This window comes from Balearica regulorum, chromosome 3, assembly GCF_011004875.1.
Source record: "Balearica regulorum gibbericeps isolate bBalReg1 chromosome 3, bBalReg1.pri, whole genome shotgun sequence".
NCBI classification, from domain to species: domain Eukaryota; kingdom Metazoa; phylum Chordata; class Aves; order Gruiformes; family Gruidae; genus Balearica; species Balearica regulorum.
In genome coordinates, this window is record NC_046186.1 from 1,281,645 (window position 1) to 1,305,054 (window position 23,410).

General features: G+C 51.4%; 1 protein-coding gene across 9 annotated transcripts in view; it reads right to left on the minus strand.

The window, feature by feature from the left end:
• Positions 1-23,410, minus strand: part of OTOF (otoferlin) — a 112,374-nt gene that overhangs the window by 63,848 nt on the left and 25,116 nt on the right. For all 9 annotated transcript variants that reach the window (XM_075750240.1, XM_075750239.1, XM_075750238.1 and 6 more), the window contains exons 4-5: positions 8,322-8,421; positions 3,861-4,072 (exon numbers count right to left, since the gene is read on the minus strand). In XM_075750240.1, coding sequence (XP_075606355.1) covers positions 3,861-4,072; positions 8,322-8,421 — 312 coding nt within the window. The remainder of the gene's footprint in view (positions 1-3,860; positions 4,073-8,321; positions 8,422-23,410) is intronic.

Here is a 23,410-nt window from a genome sequence, read left to right on the forward strand (position 1 = left end):
TTTACCTGAACTTCTCTTTTTTTGCAGCTGCTCCCCAAACTCTTTCTGGCACAGGGTGAGGAACAACCCACAGCACTGCACTGCAAGAAAAGCCACTTCAAACAGAAATCAGATCTTCACGCACATCACAAGGGGCTCGTCCCCATGCACTGAGCATGGCTGGTCTCTGGTTCTGGGGACAGCTGTGCCTGATGTGTGGTGGGACCTGGAGAAGGAAGGGGGCCTCAAAGGCGAGGCAGTACCCCCAGTTGCAGCCTCACCCCAAGGCTCTTTCTCCATCCTGGATCCCAGCACCCCTCCTGAGCATCCTTGCCAAGGATGCTTCTCCAGCTGCTCCATCGTTTCTCCCCACCAGCTCTCCTGCAGCCAAGAAATGGGAATCCAGGGGCAATGCTTGTGGGACATCCACAGGGACATGGCAGGAGCAACACGGCACTGCAAACCCCACTGCCACCAGCACGAGTGGGTGCTGACCGGCTCCCTACCTTGTGCTGAGGGATCCCTGGCTAAGGGTGTCCCCCTCTCCCAAAAGTTCATCTTCACTGTGGTAATACATCTCGTCCTCTTCCATCCTGCGAGGGTGGTGACACAGAAAACATCAGCCCTTTCCCTCCTTGGTATTGGTAACAGTAATGGTGGTGACGTTAACGACCACGGCCCTTGCGGCTGGCAGAGGTGACTGCAGGGTAGCCAAGCCTGACATCCCCCCCGCGCTCAAAATGACCTGCTGTGGGACAAGTCTCCAAACCAGAGGACACGGGGAAGATCCTTGGGACAAAAGCAGCAGATTAAACCAGTTTTAGTGCCATTGCCCGCACGCAAACTCGCTTGGGACAGCGGGACTAGCATGCCTTGTTTTTTTGGAGTGTCTGCTAAGGGATGTTCCTCCCCCTCCTCCTTTAAACCGGTTGTGTATTGCCTGGCTTACGGTGCAGGATTGCGCAGCCTGCTCCTGTGGGCCAGGGCTGTGGAGCAACAGGAAGGGGCTGCAATGGTTCCCGTGTCAGCGCTGGGGCTGATGGACCACCCGCAGCACCTGGCCTCGCTCAGGATAAGCCCCATGTACAAAGGGTTTTTGTTTTTTTTTTCAAAAGCATCGTGGATCTGAAGGAGAAACTGAAGCCAAATATCGAGGGACTTTCACCTAGCTGTGACCGCCAGGAACCACTCTCCCACCTGCTAAGAGCTGCTGGAAACGCAGCGCAAGGATCAGTGCCACGGCACGCTTCGCAGATGCCACAGCGGTATTGAACCTCCCCACGTCCCTGCTGCCTGTTTATAAACCCTTGCATTCATTTCAGCTCTCCAACAGGAAGGATTTTTCACCGACCACGTACAAACCAACCTCAAAAAAGCCCTTCTGCTCAGCACAGCTCAGCAGCCTTCAGCGCATCTCTCTGCACCCGGGCAGGGGTGCTCAGCAAACCACACGCCCGTGTAGGATCTGTCAGGCTAAACGTGGCTGTCCTCAACCTCCAGCTGAGCTGGCCATCTTAAACTTAACTTTACAGTCCCTGGAGACCTAATCCAGAGCCTCTAAGCACGATTTATCCAACTGCTTGCTGCAGGTGAAGCATCAGCTACGCGGCGTTAATTGCATGTCCAGTGAGAGTAACGTCACGTTCGCATCGTGCTGCCTGCGTCTCCAAAGTCCACGTGGCGCAGGCAGGACGCTGGTTTCCCAACACACGGGGCTGACAGACAGAAGGAAACCCACTCTGGAAGCCAGGCTTGCCCTGCCATCCCCCCTTTTTAAATCCTTCAGCATCTTCCCTGTTCAGCAACATCACGGTCCACTGAGCTGGGAAACGAATCTGCACTTTCAATTTGTTTGAAAATTCACAGGTTTCAACCCAATTCACACAGTTAATTAACTGCCTAGGAGTGATGCGAGCGACCGGAGATATCTTCCCTCAATCTCACACTGTGGGGAAAAAGAAATTTTGCCCTTATATGGCCACAATGAAGTGCTAAACCCAGACAGAAAGCAAAACGCTACTGAAGCACACGATTGCACAAACCCGGGGAGGGGGGGGATGTACGGCTGCAGCAGCGCCTGAGATGTAAATGTTATTTAACCAGCAGCCGATTCCTAGGGGTATGTTTGGATTCACACCTCCAGGCTGGGCTCCCATGCGGATTTGGAAACACAAGGGATGTCCACGTTTGGGACCGTAGCCCTCGGACAAGGGCTGTGCTCATCCCAGGAGAGGGGTGGGTGACATGAGGGCTCAGCTCTGCCTGGGCTGCCTGCGCTCTCTGCCCATCCCACTCATGGAGTCTCTCTCCCCTACCAGTTTATCTCTTTCCATGAGACTTTTAGCAAGTTTAGGACTTTGATGTCTCCACTCTTCCAACTGAAAGAGGCTTTAAGAGCTACTGGAGTGGAGACCAACAGACAAAGTCCCTACCCTACCGTGGACAACACAACTACAGAAACTATGTAAAGCTGCCTGAAAATCTGCCTTAGCAGCCCATGAACCCAATATATTTATATGCAAATGATTTCACACTTGCAAAACTCTCCTGTTGCCTGACGAGCTGGGTGAGGATTTGAGCATGAGGTTCAAAGCACCCGTGATGGGCTGGGCTGAATCTGGCCCAGTATCACTGGGGCTCAGTGTCCATCCATGCCTTGGCCTCACGGCTGCATATGAGGTGGGAAAGGGACTGTTTCTCCCAGCAAGGACTGAGCCCTGAGCATCCATAAGCCACAGCTCATGGCAGAACTGGTCCCAGCTTGCACTTCATCTCAAATGCAGTGTCCCCAGTCCTGAGCCCTCTCCACCCATCCCAGTCACCAGGCTGGGTTTGCAACTGGTTACAGCAGCTCTGTGTCAAGAAATGGAAGGAGGCAGTCCCTGGGCTTGTTTTCATCCATTGTCAGGTCCCATGAGCTTAGAAAGACACAAGAGTGATGCTAAGGACTCTTCAATTAATAGAAAGCTGGTAACACCGTCCCTTAGAAGAACTGGAGGTGTCCCCACCACAGCGTGAGTGGTTCCTCAGCTAATCCAAACAGGATTTTGCACTGGCACTGCCTTCGGTATGGGATTTCATTTAAGCCTGGTGAGGTCCTGAGGTCCTGACAGACTGCCGTGGAGGCAGCTTTGAAAATGTCTTTGAGAAGCTAAGTGCTTGTCTGTTTGAGGGAAGTGCAAGGGCACATTCCATCCTCCATGCCACAGCATCCCTGCTTTCTCCCCCAGCCTCTGCTGCGCCAACTGCCTCACCATGGGATGTGCACACTCATGACGCCCCCCAGCATGCGGACACGGGTCAGAGGCACTGTCACTGTCACCTTCCACCCCAGAAGCATCACACTGGTGTGGATTTGTGGCCAACATGCCCTCCTCCCCCTGCCCCTGGCTGCAGTTGCTCTCGCCCCTCAGCACACCTAACCCAAAGGCAGCTCAGTCCTGGGGGCACCATGAGCTCCATCAAGATGCAAGACCCCACGCATGGCTCTACACCCCACGCATGGCTCTACACGCCACGCACGGCTCTACACCCCGCACGGCTCTAATCCCATCCAATATGAGGTCTGACCAACAGGACCTCTCTGAATCTGTACTTAATTACATTTGCTGTCCAGCATCTGCCATGTGCTACAAACCTCAGCACTTGCTGGAAGGTTCAGGTCTGTGCTGGGCAGATGTGGTGGAGCACCAGGAACCTTCTGGCACTGGTAGGTGGACACTTACAGCCCATCCTCACCTTGAGCTGTGAAAATGGGTCTTCTGATAGCCACGGGATGTGATGCACCTCAGAGGACCATTGGGGCAATGCTGCCCTTTCATGACAAGCCAAGCCCTCCCCAGCTGCCATCACACATCTCCAAGTGCTGACCATCACATTACCTCCTGAAGCTCCTCTCTGTGGATTGCTGGTTGGATTTGCCTGGAGAGATGTCCGAGCCCTGCCGGTGGCTGGAGAGGAGGCTGTCCGTCTCTAAGGGGTACCTGCCATCCCCCTCTGAGTGGACGCTGGGAGTCTCCAGGAACTCCTTGTCGTTCCACGCGCCCACTGTCCCATCCAGAGCCTGGTACCTGATCTCTATGGAGATGGTGGTCTGCAACGCACAAGGAAGACACAATCAGCCCCCAAGGGCAGCACAGGGAGGAAGGAAGGTCCTGCAAAATCTGAAAAAGGCAGGAAGAGCTGTTGCATCAGCTTGCTGGATCTCTGAGCCTTACTGACCCCAAAGTCTCTTCTCTGCCAGTGCGTGAGACATTTGGAGAGCAAGTTTTTGGCTCCAGGAGTTGGTCTGACCCAGCTTCGGCATGGTGCTGCAGCCTGCCCCCTGCTCAGGGACCTGATTCACTTGGAGTTGCTGGTGCATCCCAGACCAGCTACATCAGATAGGAGAGACATAAAAAGCCCTCAACTGCAGACAAACGCCTTGAGCAGCTGAAGGCACCATGAGCAGATGAAGCCACGTCATGCCGGTGTTTTTGTGGTTTTTTTTTTCCATGGTGCATCACCTTGCTAAGAATTTGTGCCCTGCTGTTGAGTGCTGGGCTGCCAAGCCCCACGGATGCATGATGCCTTGCTCCTGCCTGGCCCCATCCCATGCCCAGGCAGGGCAGGGTTCGGCAAGGGATGGGCATCCCCGGGGAGGTTTGGGTGGAGTCTGGTTTGGGGAGAGGGTCTCCCAGCCTGGCCATGACCAGCGTGGCTGGGGCTCAGGGACAGGGAGGGACCTGGCACCGGGTCTGTCCAAGCTTGATCTGAAGCCTCTTCTGGATGAACCAGGTAAGAGAAAGGTCCTCTCCTTCTTCTGCATGGTCATTCCCCACTTAGACACCCAAGATTGCACCAGGCTGCTGCAGCAAATTCAGAGTTGGAGCTCCCAAAAAAGTCTTTCTCTGGATTTAAAACCCAATCAAATATCTGAAAGCTGATCTTGCTGCAAAGAACTGCCGGCACTACCTTTGCCCTGATGTCCAAAGTCCTTCTAAAACCACAGCTTTGGACAAAGCAGACAGAAAAATCTCTCTCCTAAAACTGTATCTATTTTGAAAAGCAAACAGCTGCTACAAAGCTCAAAACAAAACCCAAACCCATTCTCCACCTCCACTCAGCTTCCATGGAGAAATTATAAGTTATATTTGATGCAAAGGCAATCGATTTTAGACACAAGGACAAAATGAAAAAGGCTAACAAACCTGGAGCAGGAAAAATTATTAGAAAATCTTCCTTTTTTCACCTATATGTTTAAGAGGATGTATAGCATCCTGACTTGCTCCAACCTCAGCTTGTCAAAGGGATGATGAAAGGCTGGAAAACAGAAGATATGGCCTGGAAGGATTCCGTGTATTTAACAAGTGACAGCTAAGGGGTGACTCAAACCCAGCTGGAAACAGAGCTTTGTGGAAAGTTTTGACGGATTTTATTCTTCATATGGCAAAATACAAATTTGAGTCAATCAAAATGATTTGCCACATTGTGCTGACCTCACCAAGCTGTTTCGGATTGTTTAAAAAAGCAAATGCAGAGGAGAGACAAAGATCCATGCCGAAACATTAATTTTTCACATTTTCAAACCACCTCAACTGTGTTGTGAAGCATTTGATTTTGAAATCTCATTTTTAAACTATATTTAAAGGCTTAAAAAATCCTTTAAAAGAAATGAAAAATTATGGATGTAATAAACTGAAAGATGTTGGTTTGGGCTGAATAAAAGGGAAGGGGAATTAGTAGGTGTAAGCTGAAACCAAGAGAAATTCACACTGGAAACAAAACTCTCAATTTAACAGTAAAGAAAATTGACAAGTGGAATGATTCACCGAAGGGCTGGTGAATTGCTCTGTCACTGGACATTTAAAAATAATTTTTATTTGGTTGGGTTTTTTTTTTTTCACCACTTGAAATAATAAATTCTGAGACGTCCCAGAGCCTCTCTTGTAGGAGCCCAGACTACACGACTGTAATATCCCTCTTGGCTTTACAATTCCTGGCTGTTTTAATCTCTGTGCTAAGGCAAATCAATAACGTTATTAGGGCTGGCTGGAAGCCACCAGAGATGTTTTGCAGTCAGCCCAGAAAAAGGAAAAGAATTTTCAACCCTTCCTTTGCGTTCGATTACAGAAAGATGAAGTTATGCCTGGAAACTGCTTTCCAAGAAACGACAGCGGTGAAGATGTGCCTCTTCCTTCATCCAGAGCTGGGTGGGATGATGTCTGGAGCTGGACATGCTTCACATCGACGTGTCCGCAGTGCGGCCACCCTGGGGTGGGTTTGGAGGTGGGATGGTTGCGCTGGGGTAGGAGCTCGGTGAGCACCAGTCTGCAAGGAAGGATCCCTGGTGCCAGCCCAGCATCTTGCAGAAATGGAGCTGTGCTGCATTACAGCACCTTGAGCATCCGTGCCGCGCTTGCCAGCAGCTCTTCTGGAGATAATGCAATGGCAGAACTTGCCTTTGCAGAGGAAACATGCCTTTAAAATCACAGGTTTTAAGGAGCTGAGAGAGGTGAGGTTTGCAGAGAGGGGAGAGATGGAAGTTGCTTCCTTCCCTAGTTCCGGAGGTGATTTTTGCAGCCCTTGCACGTGACTTGTCTTTGAGTTTGCTCAATGCGAGGAATGTGTTGCTTCCACGCAAAACCTTTTTCTTTGCATCTCAAAGGACGAGGAGTGCAGATGGTCGGTTACCCTGTCTCAGCTGATGGGCAGTGGCTTTCCAAACCTGCCCACCTCTGCCTCCTCCATACGTCTGATCATTTTTTGGTCCCCCCCGTCCTCCTGAACAGCCCTCCCTGGCCGTGGTCCACCCCTATGCCTACTAAGAACACCAGCATCTTTCAAGTCTGGGAGAAAGTGGGTCACCTCTCCAAGAGGGCTGACTCTGCTGCCCATCGGGAGCTATTCCAGATTTATATTTCCACTAACATTTCTCCATGCAAAATGTCCCAGGCATTGCCCTCTGGATTCTGTCTTCTTGAGCCTCCCTCTGTCCAAATTTATCCTCTTGCTGGAGCAAAGGCAGTGCGGGTACCTTCTCAGTCCTAGGTTTATTCTAAAAATTCCATCATTTTTGATATCGAGAAGTTGCATGCATTTAATTTTCCTTTCTCCCCTCTGTGACACTGAAGGGTCTTAAAAATATGGGATTTTCTTCCTTTGGAGGGTCCCAGGGACTTTCACCAGGCAACTTCTCAGTCTGATAAACCAAGACAACAGCAGGAGCTGTTTTCTCCAGCCCTGAAATTATTTTTGCACCCTGGGTCTGCAGCCCCTCTATTTTTTCTCCCTCCTCAGGACTGCATTCCTTGTACTTTTATTGGTTTCATTCCCTCTACCCCCCCCAGGAGAAGTCACCTCCTGTCTCCTCCTAATGAAACCACTCGTCTTTTCTTTGCTAATTGCTTGTTCCTAGCGCAGAGGGTTACAGGCAGTTGCATTTTTCCTTTATGCTGAGTGTAGGAAGCAGTTTATAAAGGAATAAGAAAGGGGGAGAGAGGGGAGTCTGAGTTTTTATTTTTTAATTAAAACACCAGGGTTTTGATACCCAAGAAGATCAGAAGTAGCTGTATTTCCAAGTGTGTTATAAAACTCAGCCTCCACGGGAAACAGCTCCCATGAGGTGCGTTAAGAAGATGGAAATGCACTGAGCTCCACGGCAGCTGCTCTGCAGACAAGGAGCCTTTTCCCTGGCATCGGGGGCTCTGGATGAAGGATGCAGACCCAGACCGGGTGCTATTTCTTATCCTGATTTTCCCCAGAGGGGCATAAAGAATGGGACTTCAGGTGAGCTGCTGCACGAGGCATTTCTCATGTGCTGCAGGGCTCAGATAAAAGCAGTCTTGAGAAACAAATAATGCAAATGTCAGGCATTTCAAAACAACCAGTACCACTGGTATGGATTAAAGGTGATACACTGATGGCCGGGGCAGAGCCAGTTTGGGATTGCTCAGGTGAAGGAGAGCACTGGGAGCGTGGGACTGCGGTCAAAGCAGCTGCTCAGCATCTCTGCGGGGATCTGAGGACCATGCCATGCTCCAAGCTGCCACGAGTCTCCAGCAGCAGGACGCTTGCAGGCTATTTCTGAGCTGTGCGTGAGCAATTGCACCCTGTGTGCAGGTTAAACCTGGTCCCTTCCTGCTTTGCGCCCAGCCTAAACTTCTCATGGCATGCAGAACAGTCAGCCTTTGCTGCGCACCCTTGGGACAGTCCTGGCTTCCTTCAGACCAAGAAAATGGTTGAGAATTTGGGGATTCAGGTACATGACACAGACTTCTCTGTTCCAGCAGAGTCAGCAGAAATAGAGACAGAAGGTCCAACGACTGAAGGGCACAAGTGGCTGCTTATTCCTCAGGACCTACCTGAATGGCTGAATTATTGTCGTCTATGAGCGTGTCCGTCACCTCTACCTGCCCTTCTTCCACCACCTTTTGCAGGACCATCCGGAAAGTGCCAATGAGCCTATGGAGCAAAGAAGAGAAAAGTCAGGCGAGCTGTGGTGAGCACCCACCACCGTTAATTTTTAATGGGAATGGGCTTTGCTGGCCAAGTCGCCAGAGCCTGCATGGCTGATTTTGCTTCCCATTTGCCTTAGGAGGAGGTAGACATCAGATGTAGGATCAGAGCATGGCCAAGGACTCTGGTGGCTGCAACCAGTGACCCCAGCTCAGTGGAGATGGCAGGCAAAGAAGAAGCCCGGAGAGAAGCCATTTCGAGGTAACACTGCTGGGACAAGAAGGGAAGGAGACTTTGGGAACGTCAGTCTTTAATTACTGGGATGCAACCAAGGGAACCCAGATTGGTCTCTTCCATCCTGAAGGTCTACAGTTATGTCTGCGCTAGTAAATTGAACAAGGCAAAAGCCAGGGCGCCGTCCCTCACCCATCTGCACCAGGACATTGTCAGCACAGGCTCTGACATGGGGAGGTCCCACATCGACATGCCTGACCCCAACCCACCTGCCCAGGAGGGGTTATCCTGGGGCAGGGCATTCCCGGAGGAGTTTGGATGTGCCTGGTTGTGTGTGGCATGAGTTGCACAGCCCAGGGTTGGAGAACAGGGCTCATGACGGTTAGTTCACTTGGTTGGACATAGTCTGAAGATGCTGCATGTGAGTCTGAAAGCTGCTCAGAGGAGAAGACTGACTCCCTCCTGCTAAGGGAGGTCTAATTGTAACTGATGCCTGAAGGCTCGTGTCCTTGTCCCAGCCCACTCCCAGCCTGCTGGGCATCTTCAAGCAATGCAGCAGGGACCCGGGGAGGTTAGGCTGTCTGCATCCGAGGGGCTTTCAAAACCCAACTGGAAAAAGCCAAGAGTCACCTGGTGTGAGGTCAAGCAGACCAAGCTCTGAGCATGAGGCTGGACTAGAGATCTCCTGAAATGCCTTCTGGTCTGAATTATCTCGGGGTCCTTTGATATCATCCTACGATCCTTGATCCTATAATTATTGCTGTGGTCTGCAGTGTGTGGGGCAAGCTGCATGCCAACGTTCAGCCCCTGTGTATTTGTCACACCTCATGGAGTTGGTGACAGCCTCACCTGAGCCAGGACCACATGTCCCAGAGCCAAAAGGGCTTGTGGCTGAAGGGAAACATTTACAGCAGGCATGGAGTGATGGTTTAACATATTATGGTGTTGGTGGGTGTTGGTTTCTTCTCCCAAGTAACTAGTGAAAGGACAAGAGGAAATGGTCTCAAGTTGCATCAGGGGAGGTTTAGAATAGATATCAGGAAAAATTTCTTCACCAAAAGAGTGAAGAACAGGCATTGGAACAGGCTGCCCAGAGAGGTGGTGGAGTCATCATCCCTGGAGATGTTCAAAAAACGTGTAGACATGGCACTTCGGGACATGGTTTAGTAGACATGGTGGTGTTGGGTCAATGGTTGGACTTGATGATCTTAGAGGTCTTTTCCAACCTTAAGATTCTATGATTCTATGATTATTTTCTCCTTCCCAGGTTGTTTCCACTCTTGTGCTGGATGCAGAGCACTCCCATCGTTCCTTCAGTGGAAAACCAGCAGGTTCCCCCAACCCCACTGCTGCACGGACCAGCCTGCCTGACTCTGCCCAGGAACGGATGAGGAGGGATCACATCTCTCCCACCCGACCTGCATGTGCTGCCTCCCACCGTTGGCTGAGCTGGATGCTGAGGTGAGGGCATATAACACCTTCCAACCACCACGGCCATTTCTGCCACGAGATCTCTGTCACCACCTAAACTCCTCCAAGATGAGGAGGATGAAGGCAGCTAATTGTTCTCAGGGGCTCTTGCCCGGGCTCGTTGCAGCCTGCTGCTCTGGCAGCCAGGGAGTGGAGCACTCTGTGCACTAAAAGCAGCCACATTTGTTAAATTACAGGTCCAAATAGACACCACAGAGAGCGGAGAAGCCTGGCGCTCTCTAATAAAAGTCATTACTTATTTGCCAGCTCATGGCTTGTCAAGGAGCTGTGGCTTTATGTTCTTCATGTTCTGCCGTTGCACCAGAGGGACCTTCCCAGCCTGAGAAGAGACAGCTATGAATCAACAAGTGACTCCCGACACAGAAAAAGCCCTGAAACAGTGATTGTTGCCTTACACCATCTGCCTTGCATGTCATCTCCAGTGCTGTGATCCCAGATGACAGCGAAGATATTACACAGCACACCAGCAACGCGTCCGCAGCGCTCTGTCGGCTGGGGCCAGCGAGAAAGCTGCTACTGATTAAACCAATTCCTTGCGAACCTCAAGGCATCGCTTACTGCGATGCTGATTTATCGAGACGTGATTTCAGAGAGGGAGACAAGAACTCCCCGCGCTGTGCGGTGGGATACTGAGGGCTCCTCTCCTGCCCCTGTCCCTGCGTAACCCAAGCACCCGATGCTGTGCCTGCCTCGGCAGCCTGGAGGTAAAAGCAGGGTTAGCAGATTCACTGCCTTAACTGGCTTTGGGGCTTGATTTGCCTGGGTCCTGCCTCTGCCAACTCTTTTTTTTTTTTTTTTTTTTAACTTTCCTCTCCCATGGGGAATGGCCTTTGTGTGCGTCCCTGTGTCCCCTTGTGCACACACCTGCCTGCGTGGGGATCAGGCAGCACTGCCGTGGGCGTTTCTCAGTGCCTCTGTGCTGGGTCGTTATCCCACTGTACACCACTCATTTATAACAAGAGACTACCTGAGGAAATTAATAAACTACCTGAGGAAAACAGAAAAATGACCTTACTGTTGCTCACCCACTTACCCAGCTCTGTCTGACTTGCAGCAGCAGCAGGGAGGTCCTGCTTTCCAACAAACCTCTGATGGCTCCTGCTCCAGCTTGCTGGTGGTGCGTGATGCTCCAGGAGCCAAGGAGAGCCGTGGCAGACCTGCCCTGGTGTGCTGTGCAGGATGGGACCCTTCCCTGCGGGACTTTCACCTCCCTTCCTCAGCTCCCTCGTGCTGTGCACGGGTGGATCCCAGCACTGGGATCCTTTAACTCTTATCTCCAAGGTGCCGTGTAGGACATTGAACGTGAACGCTTTTTCTTTGTGTGCTTCGTATTGCTTCATGCACAATGAACAATGCATCATCGCCTCCCGCGGAGCCCTGCTTCTTCTCTGAGATGGGCTTATTGGGGGGAAAAGGATGCCCTACCAGCCTGGATTTTAGGGTTTGTGAAATAACGTTATTTGCTGTTTGCAAGAGCAGCAGCTCTCTTGTTTTGGAAAGGCTTCCTTGAGAGAAGTCTGCGCTTTATTTCTCGGGGTTTGAGCACAGACTGTTGCAGGGCTCTGGAGGGCTGTCCTCTGCTCATGGCTGGATTTGATTTTGGCAGGTCAGTTTGGAGGGATGCTCCTGCGGCTTGACCTCTAAAATCAAATTATTTTAGTGCAGTTGCTTACGAGTTAGATTTGTCTGTGAAGGTTGCTAGGCTCAGCTGGTAACGCACTGCACAGTTCTTGCTCCTACACGTGTTTGTAGGTGTCAGCGTTATTTAACCTGATGGCACATCATAAAACTGCAGCCCTTGGAAGTGCCACGCAGCTCTAAAGTGTGTGGTGGCTTCACTGCTCCTCTTAGATCAAGGTGGACCCAGGTAGCTTTGGCTCACGGATGCATATTGCCCCAGAGCAGCCTGATGAAGGAATAGGAAGCTTCTTGCCCAGACACAGCGATGGCAGATGTGTCTGTAAGTGGGAAGATCTCTCAGCCACGAGGAAAGTCCTCACTACTGTGATGTGAAATGCAAAATGACCTGGAACCAGCCTGATCTCCAGAGAACTTACCCTGGGCTCAGGATCCCTCCCAGCAACTCTGGCTTACCCAGTTACCCTCAGGAAGAGCCATGGTTTGAAGACAAGGTGAGCTCCTTTGCTGAGGGACACGGTATGGCTGCTACGGCACCGAGGAAGAGCTAGGCTCTCGCTTGTCTTTGCGGTGGCCTGTGAGTATATGGAGAGTCTTCAAAGCTCAGCTACCATAAACCAAACACGTGCCTGACACCAGAAGCGTGTTCACCAAGTTCAGACAAATTACTGAATTTTCCTGATCAATTTAATGCTCTAGAAAAGCTGACTTACATGAGACTGCAATCCACCTTCCACTTCAGTATCTTCAGGCTGACGGAGGATGAACACCAGTGAGACTGCGGTACCGCAGCTTCGGGCATTTCTGCTTTTTATTTAAGCTGCAGAGGCTGCTCTAAAGTGGTTTCAAGCTGCCTTGCCTTATTTTGCAATTGCAGGGGGTAGGAACGTGCCCGTAACCAGTTCTCCCTGCCTGAACATCTCTTGGTTTCCCACCTGAAATCCCCTGCAGCCCAGTGCTCACAGCTGCTGCTTCAGCAACAAATCAGTGTGGGGCTGAAACTTTTCCCAGGGGATCTTGTAACAGGGCGCAGAGCTTTTTTTTGTTTGATGTCTGAATCACAGACCCGCTGCCTGGAAGGGATGTCCTGCGCCGAGCAAGACCATCACCAACTCTGGATGAGTGTGACCATGGCTTTGTCTACGCAAGCCTCAAAAACCTCCATGGATGGAGACCCCCCCACCTCCTTGCTGACCTGTTGAGACTGCACCACCCTCCTGGGGAAGAATATTTCCCTGATATCCAACCTGAACGTCCCAAGCCACACTCTGTGCCTGTTGCTCCTTGTTATTTCACCTGCCAGTACTGTTACCTCTATAACTCCCCTCCAAGCAGCTGCAGGCTGCTGTTAGGTGGTCCCTTGGTCTCCTCTCCACCAGATCAAACAAGCCCTGCTCCCTCCACCTCTCCCTGCAGGTTGCATGCTCCAGGCACTAGTTCATTTATAGTGGTGGTCGTTTCAGCTGATGGCTGCTGGTGGAAGCAACTGAAGTCTTCAGTGAGTCATGACAAGACTTTGCAATGAATTGGTGCCCTCAGAAAACTCCATTCCATGGGAAATACCTAAAGGTATCCTAGGGGATATGCTGGGGGAACGAGGGGCTCTTCTGGTTCCTCTAAACCCCCTTGCTGGTGGTGGTGGCTGGTCTCCCTCAGGGCAATCTGGATCTGGCCCTGTCAAAGCAAATAGCAAAAAGAGTGGGGGGAAAAAAACCCCCCAGAGGTCAACAGGGTGCAAATGTCTCCAAGAGGCATTTCGTGCACAGCCCTCCCGTGCTTGCTCAGGAGCGTGGTTGTGGGGTGGGGGGAGCTGGGGCTGATGGGGGAGACCCCAGAGTCAGGCGACATTTCTGCATGAGAACAGGACAGCGGGGATGTCCCAGGCAGTGGGACCCATCAGGAGAGCACGTTCCCCAGCTGCAGCAGAAAGCCAGGGTCCCCTCCTGACCCCACAAAATGACTTGCCAGGTACCCCCTGCTTCTGTGACTTGCTGAGGTGCTGCCTCTGTCTGGGACGAGGTCACCCGAGAGAAGCCCAGAGGCTGGAGCAACATCACGTCCATCTCCAGCACATCGATTCTCTCCCCATCTGAGCTACAGTCGAACGCGCACGCTGTCTGTGAGCGCTCGGAATTGCAGGCTGTCACTACCACAGGAGTGGATAAAAGCAGGTATAACAGCCCCAGCCCCGGGGCAGCTTTTACCCAGCCACAATATCTGGACAGTGGCAACAGGCAAAGAGCAGATGCTCCCATCTCCTGAGAAGGTGGTGAGATACAGACCCTTTCACCATTCTCTTAGCGTGTCTTTGCAACCCTTTCAGCCTAACTTACGTGCTTCTGCACTCCCCAGCTCTGCTCACAGACCTCAGGCCAGCTCGTCTGCAAGCATGTGAATTATTGGGATAACACGCTCCTTCCTCAGTCCCCTCCCAACCCACTTCCCCCGGGAAGGCAAGAGCCAAGCAAGAGGGAATGAAATATTCAGCACTTGTCTACACAGCCTTTCATTTCCAAGTGTTTCATAATTCATCAAGTGCCCTGTTCCCTTCCCTGGCATTTCTGTGGATGGAAAGAGAGGGAGTTTTTCTGGGTCACCTGTAATTTTATCAGACTGTAGGAACATCTCTTGTTTCAAACCCAGCCTGGCTGGTTTGATGCTTAGAGCTTGCTCAAAGCCTTGGATCAGGGCGGTCTGGGACTGCTGCACACCCCATGACACGCCACGCTTTGTTCTTTGTCCTTGTGGCACGTGCCATCTTTCAGTGAAGCTGTCTGTGTGCCTGGTGCAGTTCAGGAGACAGTGGCTGGGGGTCACGGTGAACCCCACCAGGCATTGCCAGCACGGAAGTGCCCATTCTGTCCAAGCAAGGGCTCTGAGGCCAAAGTGTGCATCTGGCTTTGCTAAGAGCATCCTCCAGCCCATGAAGTCCTGTCCCCCCTTCCCTGCTAGCTCAGCCCATGGATGCTGTTTGCTCCCTGGACAAGTTCTGCTCCTGCATCCAAGGAGAGCCTCTGGTGGGGGGCAGCATCTCCATCCATCCATCCATCCATCCATCCATCCATCCATCCATCATCAGATCCTGGGAAGTGACAAAAGGCAAATCATGGCATCTCTGTCCTGGTTTGTCCCTCACCTCCAGACACCTTGCAAGGTAAGGTGAGGAAAGCAGAGGGGTGCCACTGCTCTTAACCCATTGCCAGGCCCGCAAGAGCCCAGGAGACTGGAATGAAGGCTCAGCTGGTCAAGGGAGGATCCAACTGCACTTACAATAAAGACCTCGGGGAGGGCTGGTCTCCTGCTCCTGAACTACTTGGAGTTGTTGGATCCATCTAAATTAGGGAATTAAGTTCTCCCTGGTGCTGTCCCCCACCCATCCACACTGGGATGCTGCCTGCCAGGGTTGGCCAGGTCAATGCACCATCCCCAAGCCACGGCAGGGATGCAGGGATGCAGTTAGCCCAGGGCTGGGCACCCCCAGGGCGGTTTGGAGAGGAGACCTTCCCCACCTGGCTATGGCCAACATAGCTGGGGGCTTGGGACAGAAGAGGACCCTGGTGATGTCTGCATAGGGCACTAGGATAGAAGGAGAAAAATGGGTCAGACCCAAATCAAAGCTGTGGAAGTGAAATTAGGATTGTTATCTGATATCAAACAGGGGCGAAAAAAAGAAAAATAATTAAAAGAAAGAGTTACCGTGCCAAACCATTATAAAACCCATCCCTGCAACCTTGCCTGCTCCCCACCCAAACAAACTTTGAATGCTCGTCATACCCCAGAGTGTCTGAGAGAAAACCAGGAATATCGGGGAGGGCAGGGTAGGACAGGCAGCCATTGCATCTAGATGCCTCCCCCTGCCAGGACGCCTTCCCACCCCCTGACACTAAGAGCTGCAAACACCGAGGGGTTTGATTACAAGCTGCAACCCAAAGCAGCATCTCCAAACTCCTGCACTGTGGCTACAACCCAGACTACAGGCTGGAGAGGTGGGACCATGCGAACTGCATGAAGTTTAACCAGGCCAAGGGCAAGGTCCTGCATGTGGGTAGGGGCAATCCCAAGCACAACTCCAGGCTGGGCAGGGAATGGATGGAGAGCAGCCCTGAGGAGAAGGACTGGGGCTGTTGGGGGACGAGAAGCTCCCCATGAGCCGGCAAGGTGCGCTGGCAGCCCAGAAAGCCACCCGTGTCCTGGGCTGCGTGTCCAGCAGCGTGAGCAGAAGGTCGAGGGAGGGGATTGTGCCCCTCTGCTCCGCTCTGCTGAGACCCCCCTGCAGTGCTGCGTCCAGCTCGGGGGTCCCCAGCACAAGAAGGACATGGAGCTGTTGGAGCCAGGCCAGAGGAGGCCACGGAGATGCTGCGAGGGCTGGAGCACCTCTGCTCTGGAGACCTCAGGCTGAGAGAGTTGGGCTGGTTCAGCCTGGAGAAGAGAAGGCTGCGGGGAGACCTTGGAGCCCCTTCCAGTCCCTGCAGGGGCTCCAGGAAAGCTGGAGAGGGGCTGGTGCCAAGGGCAGGGAGGGACAGGCCAAGGGGAATGGCCTGAAGCTGCAGGAGGGCAGATGGAGATGGGATGGGAGGCAGCAATCCTTCCCTGGGAGGGTGCTGAGGCCCTGGCCCAGGGTGCCCAGAGAAGCTGTGGCTGCCCCTGGCTCCCTGGCAGTGGTCAAGGCCAGGTTGGATGGGGCTTTGGGCAACCTGGGCTAGTGGAGGGTGTCCCTGCCCATGGCAGGGGTGGCACTGGGTGGGCTGTGGGGTCCCTGCCCACCCAAACCAGTCGGGGGTTCGATGGTTCCATGATTATACACCGAGCACTCCTTGCCCAGCCTGGCACCTGCAAAGAGGGCAGAGGAGATCTGGAGGCTCCTGGTCCTCGTTGGGGACACAGCCTCCAGCCTGGAGGCATGGCGGGGAGGGAGAGCCGTTCTCCCAAATGCCTCCTCCACGGTCTTCCCTGAGTTAATGAGCTTTTGCAATGCAAAACAGGCAGCACAGTGTCACCACCAATGCCTGGGCTGCTCAAGGAAGTGATCATGGAGATGCTAATCTTTCCACATGGATCATCACTGGGGCTTAGATGACCACGCTGCTCAGCCCTGCTCAGCTAAAATCTGCTGAGCTGACGAGCCCCTGTGGATTTGTCAGCTCCCAGAGCAATGGCCACCAAATTCCTGCTTCTTGGTCCATGATCAGGCCACCTCTTCCCTTCCTGATGGATTAGCCAAACAGACAGAGCTGCTGATGACTTCAGAGTAGGTTCTGATAACTCTGGCTTGCTCTTCTCTAATCAACTCCAATTTTCCAGCACCTTTCAGAAGCAGTGGGCTCCGAAACTAAACTTTTTTTTTTTTTTTTTTTTGGTTTTCAGACCACACTGAAGCGCATAACGCTGTTATTCCCGGGCTTCCCCACGCTCGGCATCTTTGCCCGTGCTGTTAACCATAACCGCTAACAGGGAAATGCAAACTGCTGTCTGACAAGGTCTGGTCCCCGCAGCATCCTCGGTGACAAATCCCTGCCTGCAGTCACTGCTGAGCGCTGCTCACGTGCGTGACACCTCCAGCACCCGCCATGTCAAATTTTCACAGAATTTTCATTTCTTAATCAAAATATTGCGTGACACCAAGTCAAACACCGTACAAAAGTCTAAGTATACTCAAATTACCACTTTAGCAACCAGATTTGTAATCTCATCCCAAATTAGTTACGTGACAGGATATAGTTCAGTACAACAGGGCTGACTGGCACTCATTATGCTATTCCTCTTGTCTTCCAAGGTGAAAAGAAAATCCATTTATATTTCATGAGAATTTTTTGCAAGAGTTTGCTGAAAAAAAGAAGTTAATTCACTGAAGAAACTTTTAACATCTGGAGGCTGCTGAGCTGAAACAGCAGTTGTGTCCTACATATCACCAGGTTATCCAAAGGATAACGAAACAGTATTAATTACATGCACTTGCAAGTGTAAGCTCTGACTTGCCTACCGGACAGGCTTGGTGCAAAGGGGGTAATTAGGAGGGAAGTGATTTAGGAAGCTTTAACTTAAAGAGTCAGATGATTACAGATGAAGCTGCAATTTGGCTAGACAGTGAAAAAGGTTCTTGATTCTGGTCCAAGCTCCAGGGCACTCATCGCATAAGCCGCGAGAGGAAACAGTTTGCATTTATTACTGGTTTGTACATAAATGCAAGCGCTGCAGATTCCGAATGCACCCTCAGACCTCCCCAATATCCAACAGCAACTCCCTCCCAGCTCAGTGACTTTCAGCTTTTCCAGCCTGAGGTCCCAGAGGGGTGTTGCCTCTCACCCCAGGTAGCCCAATGGGCTTCACAGACCAAACAGACCCACCCAGATGCTCCATCAGAGCAGCTCCCTGGTTTTTCATCACCCATTTTTGGATGCCTTGCACATCTCTGGTCTTCCAGCCAGTCCTGCATGGTTGCAAGGCATCATAGGAGGTCGTAGCCAGGTGGGGTCGGTCTCTTCTCCCAAGTAACAAGGGATAGGACAAGAGGGAACGGGCTCAAGTTGTGGCAGGGGAGGTTTAGGTTGGAGATTAGGGAAAATGTCTTCCCCCAAAGGGTTGTCAAGGCCTGGGACAGGCTGCCCAGGGAAGTGGTGGAGTCCCCATCCCTGGAGGGATTGAAAAGACGTGGAGATGTGGTGCTTGGGGACATGGGTTAGTGGTGGGCTTGGCAGGGTGAGGTTAGTGGTTGGACTCGATGATCTTAAAGGGCTTTTCCAAACAAAATGATTCTATGAGTCCATCATTCTATAGAGCCAAAGGACAGCCATGGGTGTGGGTCGCTGGTGCGAAGAAAGAAGGTCCCACAGCAAAGAAACCTTTCTTGGAGGCCAGCAGCCCACAGCTTAACCCCTGGTCTCCCCCAGCACATGTCCCAGCACACGCACCCTCCCATGCTGCGAAACAGGGAAATTATAACACTAGAAAATGCTACAATGGCTAGGAAAAACCCCACCTTTTTTTAACTTTTCAACGCACTTTTGGCAAAGGAGGGCTTAGGTTTTCGGTTGCGTGAATCTAGAAGCCATAGGGAAATGACTGTAACCCATGAAGGGTCGTTTTACCAACCCAGATCTGAAGAAGCCCAGAAGGCTTTGAGCCATAACGCTCAGCGCACGTGAACTTTGCAAGGTTAGAGGGATGGGACGTGCCAAGGGCAAAGAGGAAAAACAGAGCTGACCTCCACGTGACAAACTGAGTCGTGTTTGGCACATTGTCATTGGGCTGTGACCAGGGTTGGACCACGGTAAGTCCAAGGCAGAGGCTCACTGATCTCCTTTGCATGGCTCTGCTGCACAAGCCTTCTCCATGCCCACCTCCTGCCTGGCAGGTGGCTGTCTCTGAATGTCTCAGGCTGCCTCCATGGAGGACTTTGGGCTCAAGATCCCACCCAGACATCATTTTAAAGCTACCCTAGATTTTTTAAAAAAAAAGGTTTCAGGTCAGGTGTATTTGTGTCTTTGTGTAAAGAATAATAGAAGCGCTCTCTTCTTTTCTTTTTTCCCCTTATCCAGACACCCACGTTGCCCAGGGATATCAGATCTGGCCTTCGTTGTGGTTTGTGGGAAGCCCACCTAGGGTCTCTGTGCTTTTAAAACTTAAATATAAAGCTGAGTAATCTTCAAAGACTCCCTTTCTCCAAACCAGACTTTGCTGAATGATCAAAAACGTGTTCAACAAAAACAAACAAAACCCCAAAAGGCAAAAAGTCCTGATGCAGCTCCAAATCATCAGGGTTTAAAATTCACTGATGATTGCTCATTTTCCTCTCTCCCTGGGGAAGGGTCCACCCCAACTACTCGTAGCTCTTCTGCAATTCACCATTAGTCCCTGACCTCTCTGTGATCAAGTGGAGGGACTGTCCCAGCTCGAGGGAAATCCATCCCAGATGCCTTAGACGTATCACAGTTGGGGAGAAAATGCTCGTGGGAGTTTCTGGTCTTTCTCTGCTGACTATTGGACTTAAATTCAGGTTACAGGCAGGCAAAGCTGGGTGGTGAGAATTGTCCTGTTGCTGCCAGAGATCTCCATGAAATGTGTTTTCCTGGTGATGGAAAATGAGTTTGGTGGGGATCAGTCCAGAGAAGGAAGGTCTCCTCTTGAAATCACCCAAACACAAGCCCCTCCAGACTTCCAGGCAGGGGATCTGAATTTCTAGCATTACAAAGAGCTTGGAAGCCAGCAAAGTATCATTTCCCTTAGGAGGCAAACATCCAGCCTGCCTCAGGAGGTAATAAGAAATGAAAGAAAGGGCTCAAACCTCTTCCCCTGCACAGCCTGCACTACACAAGCCACGTCGTCGCTTGCTGGCCATGTCCAACTTGAGCTGAGCCAGCCATCCCAGCTGCCTTCTCCTCTGCTCGCTTTACTCTGCCTCTTGGTGAGCCAAGATGGTTTGCAGCTCCTCCTGGGAAGTGTGGACTCAGCTCATCTCTGTCTCTGCAGCTTCTCTCCTCCACGGGGCTCAGCGTTTCAGCTCTTTTTTCACGTGCCAGCCTTGACTGCAAAAAACTGTATGACATGGTATCACTCGCAGAAAAGCTGATACCTCCGTAGACATCTCAGCTGATTAGCTTGCATCTCTGACATGGTATGGAAACTTCTGCCTTTCCAGGTGACATCAGTCCTCTCAGGTCATAACCAAGCACATTTTCCATCTATCTTTTACCTTCCATGGAAGCTGATGCTAGAAATCTTAATGGCTTAATGGCAGCAGCCATCCCTTTGCAAGGGGTTTCATGCAGGAGAAAGGTTTCAGGTAGATGATGCCTCTCCTTGTGGACCAGGCAGCTGCAGGTGTACCACAGACACCAGTCCTAGGGACTGGGAAGATAAGCTGGGCTTTACAAGCCTCAGGCTCTGGAGCATTTGCTACCCACCCTACTTTGTGGAGGGGTATATCAGAGGAGACCCTGCTCACTGGACTGATCCCCACCATAGCTATTTTGCAGCAACTGGAAAAGAAGCTGGACTAGGACCTTCTTCTGAGGTGAATAATCCCACAGCTCAAGAAGTGCAATGGAAAATAGAGAAGAAAAAAAATGTTAGTTTAAGAAAAAAACACGAAAAGGAAGAGTGCAGCCCACGGATGAGGAGGATGGAGGAGCCTGGGCTCTCAGGAGGACAGATCATTGTCATGATCACCCAGACACGTCAGGAAGGACCACAATTTGTCAAACCTGGTTGTTCAGAGTCTGAGTCTTCCGGCCTATGTAAGACGTTCACCTGGAGCCAGAGGGGATATCTTTGTGTTCAATAAACTCATGGAGATTTTTCTTCCATGAAGATGTCAAATTCAGTTTTCAACCTGTAAACTTTCAGTATCCACCAGATCTCGTGGTGGGGGTCTCCACATCTCACCCAGCATCATCTGAAGACCCACTTCTTCCTGAGCCTCCCTCCCTCTGTCTTTATTTTCATGTCTTCCAAGTTTTTTCTACTGAAACAGATGATGAATAACTGCTTCCTCCCCAGTTTAACCTTGTAGCTATTCATTATGTCCTCTTTTGAATGAAAGAGGACTAATTTAATTTATAGTTCCACATATAAAAGCTGTTCCAGAGCTTTTGTCTGTTCTATCGGATCTTTTTTGCTCCTGCACAGTTAAGAACACAAAACCAAAGGACTCTGATAATCCACAGCTTGTTGCAAAGACAGCCTATAACAGCACTGGAGAGCAACTTACTGTGTTTCCAGTACTGAAAGGCTTATAAAAACTTATTTTAAGGATGTTTGGATTATCAAGGTTACTGGGTTGCTCCCAACTACTAAGACAGGTGTAAGATTCCTTCCAAGAGACCTGCATGGTCTGGACTTCACATGATAAAGGTTGGGGATCAAAATCACATATGAAAATGACAAAAATAAGCCCTAAATTGTGCAGGTGGCCCCCAAATCCTGTAAGATCCTCCCATATGAATTTTTTTTGTCTTGCTGGTGGAATTAGAAAGGGCACTCTAAAAAATTGTTTTGGACCGAGACAAAAGCAAACCAAGCATGAGGCTGGTGTGCCATGATCTTATGTAAACATTTTGTCTGGGTTACAAGCATACTCAGTTTCATTCGAAGAGATTTAATTGTTTTCTGCCTTTTAGCAATTCTCTAGCCAAAAATAACATCTTGATGTGTGCACTGGAGGCATTGCTCATCCAGTGGCCTGGTGAGTCAGACACAGACCCCTGGATGCAACCTCAGGGTATCCCTGGGATCTTCCACACCGAGAGGGAAGAAACCGGGGAGAACTGAATGTCCTGCATCACTGACGATGCTCCAGGGGCTGCAGCTCCGACCTCTGCAATGTTTAAGTTAAGGACCAGCTGCGGTCCAAGCACCATCTCAAGAAAACTGTGGCATCTTCTAGTTTGCAAAAATGCAACTCTTGCAATGTCCTACCTGCCCAGAGTCTGCTCTCCAAGCACTGCTCTGTGCAGGGAGGGCAGTCAGACAAGAGGGGAAACCTACTGCACCAGAGTTAATAATTTTTTCCATTATACGCTTTCTACAGTGATTCTGCAGCAGATTGTTCTCCGCAGATGAAACAGCGAGCACTCCGGTTTCTGCAAGTTGGAGGCAGTTGCATACAAAAGACTTGAATTTTGCAAAGATCTTAATTGCTGGAGAAGTCAGAGTACAAAAGACAAAACAAAGCTCTATTTTTATCCCGGAGAGCACAGTGTTGTATTAAAAGCCTTCGGTATTAGTCTCTTTGTCTCTCTGTCAGGTAAGAAGAGCCAGCTCCTGCCTCTTCTCCATGGGTATCGGTTTTCTGCAGGGGGATGTGATGTTATCTGTGCCCCCACCTCGGCATCGCCCATAAGGCCGGTGGGGAGCTGATGGGTTTGTACCGTGGCTGTTGGCCTTTGGCCAGATCCAGTTACTGCTGCTCGCCCCGGGGAGGAAAACAGTGACATAGAGGAAAACAAACCACCTCAAAGCAAAAGCTATTTGATTTTGTGCAGCATTACTCATCCTTAAGGGATGTGGTTGTTTTATCATAGAACCATCGAATCCCCGACTGGTTTGGGTGGGCAGGGACCCCCCAGCCCATCCAGTGCCACCCCTGCCATGGGCAGGGACACCCTCCACTAGCCCAGGTTGCCCAAAGCCCCATCCAACCTGGCCTTGACCACTGCCAGGGAGCCAGGGGCAGCCACAGCTTCTCTGGGCACCCTGGGCCAGGGCCTCAGCACCCTCCCAGGGAAGGATTGCTGCCTCCCATCCCATCTCCATCTGCCCTCCTGCAGCTTCAGGCCATTCCCCTTGGCCTGTCCCTCCCTGCCCTTGGCACCAGCCCCTCTCCAGCTTTCCTGGAGCCCCTGCAGGGACTGGAAGGGGCTCCAAGGTCTCCCCGCAGCCTTCTCTTCTCCAGGCTGAACCAGCCCAACTCTCTCAGCCTGAGGTCTCCAGAGCAGAGGTGCTCCAGCCCTCGCAGCATCTCCGTGGCCTCCTCTGGCCTGGCTCCAACAGCTCCATGTCCTTCTTGTGCTGGGGACCCCCGAGCTGGACGCAGCACTGCAGGGGGGTCTCAGCAGAGCGGAGCAGAGGGGCACAATCCCCTCCCTCGACCTGCTGCTCACGCTGCTGGACACGCAGCCCAGGACACGGGTGGCTT